At 32.3% G+C, this 12,649-nt stretch overlaps 1 protein-coding gene across 2 annotated transcripts in view; it reads right to left on the bottom strand.

Annotated features, from left to right (window-relative positions):
- LOC114804952 (uncharacterized) overlaps positions 1 to 12,649 on the bottom strand; it is a 339,668-nt gene that overhangs the window by 318,006 nt on the left and 9,013 nt on the right. Inside the window, exon 1 of one of the 2 annotated variants that reach the window (XM_054233383.1) lies at positions 4,331 to 6,173. The exons of the other annotated variant lie outside the window; for it this stretch is intronic. Coding sequence (XP_054089358.1) covers positions 4,331 to 4,363 — 33 coding nt within the window. The 5' untranslated portion in view covers positions 4,364 to 6,173. Of the gene's footprint in view, positions 1 to 4,330; positions 6,174 to 12,649 lie in introns of those variants that run through there. 2 annotated transcript variants of the gene reach the window in all.

Genomic DNA, 12,649 nt, shown 5'->3' with positions numbered 1-12,649 from the left:
TGGTGTGAGTGTCGCACATGTGTTCGAGGAATGTTTGGAGTTGTTCGCAATGCCAAGCGGGGGACAAACATTTGCTAGTGGAATGGGGTAGGCATGAATTTTGTAACGGTTGTCAATTAATTGTGGTCAATATTTTGAATCCTAGGCGCAAAAAAGAGGTTCTTGCCTCAGGAAAGGCTGTCTTACACGTAAAAATCATATTTCCAACCCCAATTAGTCCAGGAACGGGCATTAAAATTATAAAGGTCATAAAGAAAGAAGTATTATTTCAGCAATATTGAGTAAAATTATGATATTTGGATCCCGGAAAAAAAAATCACTGTAAAAGTAATTGAAGTCAAAAGGTTAAGCCCCAGGGTTTGAGGAGAACCCAATATTTTGGCAGTAAAGGTACCTCGAATAAACAGATTTGGGCGGTTAAAAACTGACCAAATACATCCCAAAATACACAGTAAAACCAAGAAGCCAAGGTTAGAGTATCTAAACTAAAACCATAAAAAGACCTCCACAAATTGGATTTCCACGTATTTCTCAACGACCTAAAAAAGTTTCACTTCACAAACTGTATGTTTTTGCTCAATATCGATTTTAGAAAATATATGGCTTCCTTTTTTCTGACTTTGAATTATGCCAAAACGCGAAATGGAATTAATTTTCTTAAGGAAAAGAACCACTAACATAGAATTCTATAGTTCCAAACATGCTTGTAGGAATAAGCGGCGCTTCGGGCCCTATCGAAAAATAAATTCAAGTTCAAAGCACTTGATTAGAGCAGCTCAACTAAGAACCTTAAAAAAGAAAGCCGGAGAACTATTCTTGTAGTACAAGAGCCCTCCACCTTATTTAAAAGGTATCGAGTTAGATTTTCAAGGATTCCTCAACAACCTACTGAAATTTCTAATTACAATCACAGTTTCTTATTATATCAATAATGGGTCAATATCGATTTTAGAAAATATATGGTCTCCGTTTTTCTGACATAGAACTATGACTGTATGCAAAGTGGAATTACAATTCTTTAGAGAAAGAACCTCTGACGAGTTAACTTCGAAAACCAAGTTATTCGGCAACTTTAGAATAGTACTTAAGCATATAGAATTTCTTATAGAAAAAGAGGAAAACTACCAATCATGGGACTTACACATACGAATATGTATGTATGTAAGAATATACGCGTAACTGAGGGCCTTTGCGTTTACGAGCATACGCAATAGATTCTAAGGTTGACAAACATTAGCTGTTGCTAATCCAAACTACTGCCAATATACAAGCCACAAGCAATCGAACATACGAGTCTCATATACATAAGTGAATATGTAATAAAATAACAACGCGACACTGCCACGACAACTGCCGCATTGACCAAAGTCAACGTGTTTGTCGTCGTCATCATCAACGCCATCATCAACAACACTAAGCAGCGCTGCGCTCCCCATCACAAATACACACACAGAAACTCACTGTCTCATCGTTGAAGAGCCGAAACTCTCCATGTGTTTGTGCGCGCTCCTCCATACCATATGTGTGTGTATATTGATTCGTTGCTGTTATCGCTCGCTGTCGCCTCGTTGGACTACGACGTCTTCGTGCAAGCGTTTCGTGGAGTCGTGTGTATGCGCAACGCGCACCACATGCTTCGCCGTGCGGCAACGTGAATTAGTCAAATCAGTCTTAGCATTTCACTTTTCCGTTACAGTTGCTCGTGCTCCGTGTTCAACGTTGGACGCGCTTGGCGGCGCTAAGTGTTTGCTGGACAGCAGTTTTTTTTCATATTTGGGGGGAGTAAAGATAGTAAAATATAAAATTTTTAAGCAAGAAAAACAACAATTGAATTAAGTGCGAACTTGAAAACTATTGCTGCAACGTTCCTTTAATTACTTGTCTTTCTTCGATTTTATTTTTGTTAAAGTGTAAAGCAATACTAAAGCTGAACTGGAAACGTGCGACACACTTTTAAAAACGGTTATTGCAATTTGTAAACTGTTGAAAGCAAATACCGAATAACTCTTGATGAAATAAGTGTTTAAAAAAATTTATAAATAAAAACAAAATACGAAAAAATTTTCATTTGTGCAAATCGATGAGAATTGTGACTAATAAGCGTCTGCGAAAAATAATAACGTGCCTGCCTTTTTAAACGCCTACATCCTATATTATATATTACACACAAAAAAATATATATTTTTATTGGATTGTACCGCCTGCGTATCGTGACAGTGTTGTCGGCCGACGACGTCACTGCGAAATCGAAAATGAAACCGACGAAAACGGTTAAGTGTGCTGACATTTACCCAAAAAAAAATCAAAAAACAAAAAATTCGTTCGAGTGGCGGTGTATTGTGTCGCGCCCACTTATTGCACGCACACACTCGTACACGAAGTATGCGCACACAAAAATATTCGAGCACTCCCGTTCGCTAACGCTTCGTTTCCTTTTACGGCTAACGGTAACGTGTTCGACTCATTTCCGGCGAATCGAATTCGAAAGAAAGTGACGTTTACGCCCAAACAAACCAGAAAAATAATCTATATGAAAGGGAAATTTTTTGCGCGAACTTGCGAAAAGATACGAACAACGAGATAGATGGTAGATGGCGTGCAGCGCGTATTGCCGTCGGCTGGACGCAAGCCACTTAAAATGCAAAACGCTACAATTTTTCGAAGGCGCTTTAACGCTTGGATAAGATTGTTCTCTACAAACTAGGTATACATTTTAATTCATATTTTTTAGTTAATAAGATGGTAGATTTTCAACGATTTTTATAAGAAATTATATTTGTTATACTTTTCTAAGTATTGCTGAGAAGAAACTAAGCCATTTGCTCAACTACAATGAGTACTCAATTCAATTAAAAATTTTGAAAATATTTTCAAAACTTCAATGCAAAAAAATACTCGTTAATAACTGATATCCCACCTATGACTTAAATAAAGTCCCATAGTTACATTATTCACTAAAGAATTGCAAAAGAACACGCTGCAAGTAGTCCAATATGTAAAAAGTTTAAAGAGCTCGCTTAAATAAGCGACTTGCTAAAATTAGATTCAACATCTGATACTAATTCTTAAATAAACTTATTTGAAATTAAATTTAACAAAATATTCTCGATTTCAATACCCCTTAACGGTTTTAAAACAACAATCACTGTTATTTTTAAAGTCTAAAACTGTAATTTGTACATATTACTAAAACGCAACACATGCGGAATGCATGTCTTTTATTACTTATTTAAAAAAACTATACTGTGATATTCATAAATTTTATTAAGCATCGCAACGATTTTTCACACATTTCGATTTACTTTAGCTAATTGCCATAGAATACCTGTAACGAAGTTCAATATGTATGCATATAAAATTAGGTAGTAGCGTTGTAAAGCAATTTCAATCAATTAGTCATACGTTTCCTGTATGGGTTTCTAATAGAAATGCATTTTTAAGTAGACAGTTTTATTTATTTTTCAAATAATTTTAAATTATATTTGAAAATGGTCCTAGGATTATAAATTTGTAAGGTAGACAAGCTATGACTAAATTCGGCTTGTTTGTAGAACTATTCTAACTGGTTATAGACGTATATTTTTCATTTATGTGCTACACATACATACAGAGGTTTCTACTATTGTGCCTAGTTACTTTCTTAGAATCACTTCAGATTTTAAGTTGTATTCCTTATTACATTTCCTTTTATAATTATCAGTAAAACTTAAGCCAACTAAACTATTCCAGTCTTCTAAAGCTTGCCATCCTCTATAATTTTCAGTTTAACTAGTATAGCCCTAATCTAGCTAGTCTTATCAGTTCTGGATTGCTTTAAACTGGCTAGCTATTAAAATCACTTGTTCTATCTAACATTTCTAAGTGTTTCTACTTACTGCAAGAGTTTATTCTAACCATGTTTGTCAAAGGGTTTTACTCCACTTATGATTTTAATACTGTACTTCTTTACATTTCAGAACTTAGTTTCAGTATACTTTCTATAAGGTTCTACTTCGGAAAGTGTGTGTAGTATCAGTTTCATAACTGATAATAAGAGCTTTAAAGCTAGAAATAAATTGCTTGAGTATATAATTTTTTGCGCTATTCTTCCTTTCAACTTTTTACAGTATTCTTGCTTTGAAAAAGTTATTCTGTTTACTAGTATTCAGTCATAAGTTTTCTGAAAACCTTTTACTTTTTACAGTTCTATCATTATAATATTCTAGATAAGCAAGGTTTCAAATTGGTGTTGAATTTAAAAAAAAATGTATTTTTGAATTCGTATGCCACTTCTGAATATTGCGAAAACAGTCATTTTTTAGCTCTTACCTCCAAACTTGATTAAAATTACCTTCTTCATAGATTTTCCCCAAGCAACTTTCATCTACAGGGTTTCTTCCAAATCATAGAGTTCTTGTACTACTGCTGAGACATCTTTTAAGCAACAAATCTTGTAATTTTTAAACTGTAGAAAGATAAATCATATGAACATTAAATATATGTATAATACTTCAGAGTTCTTAAAGTTGTTCAGCATAATTTCCCTGGTACCTTCACAACGATTAACGCAAAAACATACAAAAACAACAATTGACTAACTCACTCAATTTCACTGCAAGCAAAACAACCTTTCATAGCTTTATCTGCTACAAAACTTTCCAGAAGTCAAACCATTAGTTACAAAGTAGCAACGCGTAACTTAACTAACATTTATGACTTCATAATTGATTATGAGCATTACAAATCGCAAGCAAATTGAATTTTTATATACACATTTATCGAGTGTTAAAGCTACTAGCGCCAATAAAAACAATAGAAGTGTTGAAGAAATAGGAGAATTCATAGTTTTTATTTTACAAATAAACTCCAATACGGCAAGTAGTAAAAAGCAAATAGCGCTTTCATCGCACAAAAGCTAACCTATAGTATAGAACTGGTCAGACAACAACAGCAAATTAACAGTCGTAAAAGCTCAAGGAATTTTCACCTTAAACCCAGTGCCCTTTGTGAAGACTGAAAAAAAAAACAACTAATAATTAACTAAAGAAAAACAACAATAGTTTACAAAGCGTTTGAAGATAAGCGTAGTCAGTAGTCATAAGCTTAAAAGCACAACAATTATATATATTGAATATATATGGAATACTTAAATTTTTTTCTCTAACTTAAATACTTATGGAAATGCTAACGGACGTACGCGTACTTAAAAAGACACTTTAAAGCTTAAGGATATGCAAATATTTTAGAGTAGCGGAAGAGTAGTTAAAAAATAGTGAATAGTTGCAAGCGTAATTATAATTTAAGCTTTGTGAAGTCGGTAGTAAAAACTATATATATAAAATACTTAAATTAAAGCCAACTTTAATGGCTCAACGGTGGCGATGGGGTCGTCATAAAAAAACGGAGTTATGTGTAGTTTGTATGCAACGAGTTCAAGGTATACACTACACAGATCTGTAGATATATCTCAAGCGCGCTGCGTGTGTGTTAAAAGGTAAATTTCGGCGTCACCTAGTCGCTTAATTGCGCTGACATTGTACGAGCTAATATTATCATAACACTTAATAAAAAGCGTTTGCACTTGACCAACTCGAAAGGCAAATAGTTAAACACCACAAAGCGCTACAACAGCGCAGTGTGTCAAAAAAGTCACAGTAACAATTACAATACAATAATAATAAAAAATCACAGCAGAGTAAATATATTTAGTTTACATTTAATGACGCTACTTTTAAAGAGTGTGTGTTGTATGCGCTTTGAGCTTAATTGAACGCGCTGATGCTGGGAAGGAACAGTTGAGCGCGTAGTTAGTGGGGTGAGTTGAGCGGATAGTAAGACGCGGTTTTTATTTTTTGAATTGGAGCGAATCATTCTTTAAAGCTTTTTGATACTCAAAAGCTTTGTAAGGCTGAAAATGGTTGGATTCAAAAGCTCACCAAGCTTAAAAAGCTATAAAAAAGCTTTTCTAAAGTTAATGTTTTTTTCTTAAAACTGATTAAATGCGTGTTTTCGTGTTTTAATAACTTTGAAATTCGCTATTTAAACATTTTTTTGTTTAAAAGCTCAAAAAGCTCTGAATGCCTAAAAAGCTCTCAAGTTTATGCACCTTATTTTCCGAAAATGCAATTTATTTAGAAGTATTTTTTTCTGAAAAAATGAAAAAAAGTTTGTGAGCTGAGCTTTTCTGAAATAAGGAGTTTTAACATTTTTTTATATAAAAAAACATAGGAATTTATTATAATAAATATAATAAAAAATTATAAAAAAAATATTTTAGTTTAATTGCCATACTATACAGTTAAACATATTGATTTTTTTTTTTTGTTTTTCAATACAAAATTTTCTAGATCCCGAATTTTTAATACCACGAAATTTCGAGATTGACATAAAAATTGTTAGAAATCGTTTTAAATTACTATAGTAAAATTTCTTAGAATATTAAAAATAATTTTAGTAAAAATTCCGAAACTGTGTTTTGCTGAAAATAATTATTTTATAAAAATTCATTCAATGTGACGTTATTAAAAAGCAAAGAAAATGTACTAGTAATATAATTAGCATATACACACCCTCAGCGCAACCCTTGAAACTGTTTTTTTACATAAGTAATTATTAATATATTATACAATATCTGAACACTAACAAAATTACAACTCTGTTTTACGTCAAAACAGTCATCATTCATTCATCTAATCATTAATCGAAACGTGTCATGCTGCTGAAATACACAAACAATTACAAAGCGCAGCAATAACGAAAATTATTAAAAATTAGATGCCGCCCTTCTATGCAAATGCATTCAAATACACTGAAAAAATCTGTCGCTTGACCGCTACATTTATCATGCATACATGCGATCATGCGATGATCACCGAATGATTTAGTGGGGTCAGGCACTTGACGCAATAACTTCAAGTTAAAATCGCTAACAAATACGCGATGATAAATCAAATAGAAATTAGAGGTTAAGCGCAAATACAGCGCGCGCGCTCAGCTCCATATAGACATACATACATATTAATATTTGAGTATATATGTGTTTGTTTGATAAAGCATTTAAATAAAGCAGATTTTTGACACGCCAACCAAAACGCTGACATTAGACTGCTTGGGATTTGTATGTGTGTGAGCGCTTGTCCGCGCGCGGTCGACGCATTGGCCAGCGCGCTTCAGGAACATTCGCTAAATGAAGCAGCGCGAAAACGCACATTGTCATGTTCGCAATCACCGATTCAAATGCGTCGTTATCAGCAGCGAAGTTCAATAATTTAGTGTGGTCAATAAATAGCACTTCACTAGCGCCAGCACGCTTGCCGCGATCATGTTCACCAGCAGAAGCGGTGACAGCGGCAGCATCATAACGATCATGCGCGACGTAATCATGCGCTTTATCGCGCCCTAAACATTACTGACTGGACAGTGTTTGGAGCGTGCGCGCGGCAAAGCACGGCGTGTTTAGTTGGATGGTCAAGCGATCGCAGCGATAGATCGTAGCGTCGCGGCAGCGCGCCGCACACTATACACGCGCTTGCTGTCCAACTTGTATCTTAACGTTTTTTGTCATACATTTGTCCTAGTACAGCTGCGCTCGCATTCATCTAATGCTCCCCAAACGGCTCCAAACGACGCGCACTCTTCCCTTCGCTCAAACGTGCGATCGCTTGCGCTCTGCTACTCTCATGCGCACACATACGCTCTTCATCAGCTGCGCCTATGCTAGCTTTGCGCACTAATGACTCTAGCGCCCAGCGGTACGGTACTTCTATCCGTGTGTGCTGCGCGCCAACCTGCTGTCGACCTGCCTGCCGCCTGCGTGCCCGCTTGTAGTGAAAAAAATTGTGTTCCGCCTATTCAGTTATTCGGTGGCGCTTGTCTGAGTTTGTACTCGAACTACAACTGCTCGGTGAATTTTCTGAACGCATAGCGATCACACCGCAGGCTACCTAATCGTCGTCTAATATTATATATGGTGTGTGGTGTGTTTTAGTGCATGGTGTATTTGAATTTGATTGCTGTTGCTTCTCCTTTCCGTGCGGGTAAGTTGTGGCGTTGCGGCAGCAATTTGATTTGTGCGATTCCTGCACTGTGTGGTGTCTCATTTTTTAATGGATTTGAATAAAACATTATAGTTTCAAAAGAATGCGGGCGCCGTTGGTGTGCCGCCGTGTTGGAGCGCCGAAGCGGGTGGAGTTGCGAATGTGGCGCCACATCCATATTTTTTTATTGAAAAATAGTGTGAAAAATTTATTTTTACTATTCAGAGATGACAATTAAAATTGCATGCGCGTCTATAGCATTATGGCGGCTTGGAAAAATCACGTTATGCCTGACACGCCCCCACGCCGATGTTTGTAACTGTTAAATGTTTAATGGCGCACGTTAAAGTGTATGAAAAGTGAAAATATGTGCGTTTCGAAAGTGAAAGTAAATAAAAAATAACATAAATTAAAATGAAAATTTTAAAAATATAATAAATTGAAAAAATTAAAATAAAATGTGAAAAGTGAAAAGTGGAAATTGTCAATGATCTTCATCACTTCCTGACTGGAAGGACGTCTGTTCACATCTTACCGGGCAGCATTAGATTTTTCACAAATATTTCTAATACTGTCAGGTAAAGATGTCGCCCGAGTCCTTATTCAACAAAAGCAAACGATAATGACAAGTGAAAAATGTGTGGAATAAATTACAGAAAAATTATATTTACCGTTGGCAAAATCATTCTATGAAATGTTACCCAGCAAGTATGCCACGTGCTTAGTAATTTTTTGAATGAAAATAATATAACCTTGTACAAGGAATGTCATTTGATTTGCGAAAGTAAAAATGAGGCTAAAATTTTATAGCAAATGAGAAATATATTAAAAAAATTACAAAAAAAAATTTAATATTGAACAAAAAATAAATAAAACAATACAAATTAATTAATTATACAGGAAAAAATTATTTAAAAAATATAAATAATTCAGGAAAAAAATATTAAAAAAAAAATAATTAATTATGCAGGAAAAAAATTATTAAAAAAAATGTATAAATAATTCAGAAAAAAAATTTAAAAAAATGTTAAAGAAAGAGATAAACACAATTAAATATATATTTTTTTTAATTTAAGATTAGGTATTTAAAAAATCCATAGAAAAATTCAAATCATATTAAATAATAAAAATTAAATATAAAAAACTTTTACATTTTGTTATAAAATTTACTTTTTATATGAAAATTAAAAATTTATTTTAACTGAAAGATGATTAAAAATTAAATGAAAAAAAATCGAACGACAGAAATAATTACCATTTATTTATTATATTTTTCTGTACTTATTTTTAGCAATTATTTGATTGATATTTTAATTTTTTTACTAATCAAATGCAAAAAAATTTATATTTTATTAACTAAATTAAACATGAATTTTAGGTTATGTATTTTTCCAATACAAACATGTGCTTCATTATGTAATGGTAAAAGGAGAGGATACAAAAAATTTTACATTAAATTGTTTAATTACAAAAAAATAAAATTTTTGTTTATTTCCGAATTTATGTTCACTAAAAACTTTCTTCAATAACGGTATTTATACATTTTAGTTAGAAAATGTTAAATCCCCAAATTCTTAAAAAAAATGTAATCTTATTTTGGTTTTAATAAAAATATTATAATATTAAAAGAGAAATCAATTTAATCAAAAATATTCAGAATATATTTTATTCGCACGCTAGTAAGATTTTAATGTTTAGTTATTTTTTATTGCAAATTATCAAAAAAAAATATTTTTTTGAAAATATTTTAACTAATAAAATCTGAAAAATTAATAGAAATACGTAAATTTCAAAACATGTTCAAAAAATTAAAATAAGAAAGCTCTAAAAAATGTCTTCAATATCTTTAAAAAAAAGTAAACAAAAAAACTTTTTAATGATCGCTAGATGATCCACTTCAGAGTCATTTCGTATTCAGTATAAGGTAACATGATGCTATTAAAAATATCAATGTAGACATATTAATCCATGACAGTGTAGATCAAAATAAAAGACAAACCCAAACTAATATTTTTGATCCTCCATGTTTTACCGTTAGCGTAGTGTGTAGAGTAGTATTCAGTCTTCGGTGGACGATGCACATACTGTCGTTAAGCTGTTCCTCCAAAAAGAACGACATCACTTTCAGCTGTCCATAATATATCTCGTCTCTTTTCCAATTTCAATGAGAAGACTCTATCACACTATTATTATTTTGAACACAACTGCATGTAAAAAAAACTTCGTAGAAAAAAAATAAAAAAATCTCTAAGTCCAAATTTCAAAGTAAAACAATTCTAACCTACTCTTTTTTCAAAAATATGGGTTTTCAATGATTTCAAAAATAAACCAAACCAATTTTTTCTTTTAAATATTGTAAAACTGTTGTACACTCTGTATTTTATACTCATATAAAAATAACGGTATATATTTTATACGTCCGTTCATATAGTATACATATATAGATAGAAATCATATATATTAAAATATGATACTTAATTAAGTATATACACAGCACACTCATTGCCTTTGATTAAATTTTTTGCCATTGACTTTCTCTTAAATTCCATAAAATACACACACACTCGCATACAAAAGCTGATATATTGCATTTACATATATAATGCACTTTGATCTATTTTTGTTGACGATACATATTTTTAATCTCGACAACTTATAAATATGCATATGAGTAACTTTGGTTTATAAGCTGCTGGTATTATTAAAATGTATTCCTGCTCACGCAACGCTATATACATATATATGTACATACACATATGTATAAGAATGTAGATATATGTATATACATAAATAGTTAATGCAATTGTTTTCTTTACGACCACCACAGCTGCTTTAATAACTAATCGCGATTTTCTCGCACCATTTTTCTTGTTGCATTTTCGCATTATAATAATATCAACACATTTACATGCATTGAAATAATTTCTATATATATGTATATGTATTTGCATATTATATTGGAGAATAATCGTAATTATACACAATAAGTAAATATATACCGAAGTATGTATATTAGTGAAATATTTGCTTCCATTAGCAAGTGTAAAGTGACAGGCAAAATCGTCACACAACGGCTATAGGAGATTACAAATATTTGCAAAGGAACAACAGACTAGGCCGATAGGAACAGTTTAACAACATGAAAGAGTATAAAAAAAACAAACAAAATGACGACTACATTCCATATTGGAATCAAACTAATCCTAAACAGACTAGTTGACAACTAGAAATTTTATACTGAAAATAAACTAGTCCGAAAAAGTTCAAACTAGTAGCTGTTATGAACCATTATTACAATACAGAATGAAACCTTAAATAGTTTTGTTTGAATTTCTTCAAATCCAAATTTAAATTTAACAATATTTGTGTTAACATCTTTGAACTAAATAGTATAATACAGATCGATTTCTGGTCTAAATCTTTCACTCCTGTGAATGATAAAGGAAAATATTGACCTATAAATTTGAGAGTTTTGGAGTATTATTTTAAGATCACCCTTTGTTCTCTCATTTTTAAAGTTACAGTAAAATTCAATAGCACATAATTCATAGATAAACTATAGATAGATGAAATCTCAGTATACGGTTAAGCTAGTTGTTTGTTCTTTTCGCTACTCTCCAAGGTTTATCTACTGGTGTCTTTCATGTTTGAATATTGTTCATCGAAAAATTTACAGTGAAACATACATTGTTCGCCAAAAATAAACAGCCAGAACTATTAACTTTTTCTCCCTTTAGTCTCTAATACCCCTGACAGACGGAGGCGTTAATTTGGATTAACTGTTTTAATCGAGGTTAATTCGAGATAACTCTTATCTCAGTTAACTCCGTTATCTCAGTTAACTCCGTTTGCAAACTCCTATTTAATTCTCAAAATTTTAGAGAGTTAGTGGGAGTTCGTGGCATTTTCGTTGGCAACATTGTTATACATGGCCGCCATTAAACTATTGTGAATAAAAATATGCAATAGTGACAACTGTTTTTCAATTAAATGTAAACAAAAACATACACATGCAATGAAATAGTTATTTTTTTTTCTAAAATAGAAGATCTAATAATAACGTATTTATGTATATTTGTTTAGTAATTAGTGATTTTGTACTAATTGTGCGATTAACAACCGCAATATTTGCTTTCTATCCAATTTTATTTTACCAAAATGGAAATATTATTGCCAATCAGCTGTTTATGGGAGTTTATAACTCGCATTGCTGCCGTCTGTCACCTACATGTTTGGAACTGATCAAAAGCGCAGTTAATCCAAATTAACTCTGCCGTCTGTCTAGGCTATTATTCAACTATTTAGACCGTAGTCGATCATAATAATGTCATATTATGATGAGAGGAAATATATTTATAATGCTCACAAGTATTCTTCATATTTCCAGTCCATTTACTTCGTGATTAAACCTTTAAGGGGCTATACCAGTGTAACCTATTAGGAGATTTTCGTGATTTTTTTTTTAAGAAAGTACTCGATCGATTATTTCGAAGTTTTTTGCACCTAATAAGGTATATTTTCAGCTACATTTCAATTTTTTTTTTTCAAAAATATGGAAACATAACGGAGTTATATGCTATCTTCTGAGGTGCCAAAAAAAAAAGTTCCCCAACTGCTGACATGATTCCGGCCGA

Source organism: Zeugodacus cucurbitae, chromosome 6 (genome assembly GCF_028554725.1).
Source record: "Zeugodacus cucurbitae isolate PBARC_wt_2022May chromosome 6, idZeuCucr1.2, whole genome shotgun sequence".
Lineage (NCBI taxonomy): Eukaryota > Metazoa > Arthropoda > Insecta > Diptera > Tephritidae > Zeugodacus > Zeugodacus cucurbitae.
Note: the sequence above shows the minus strand (reverse complement) of the source record. Positions and strands in the feature narration are given on the sequence as shown.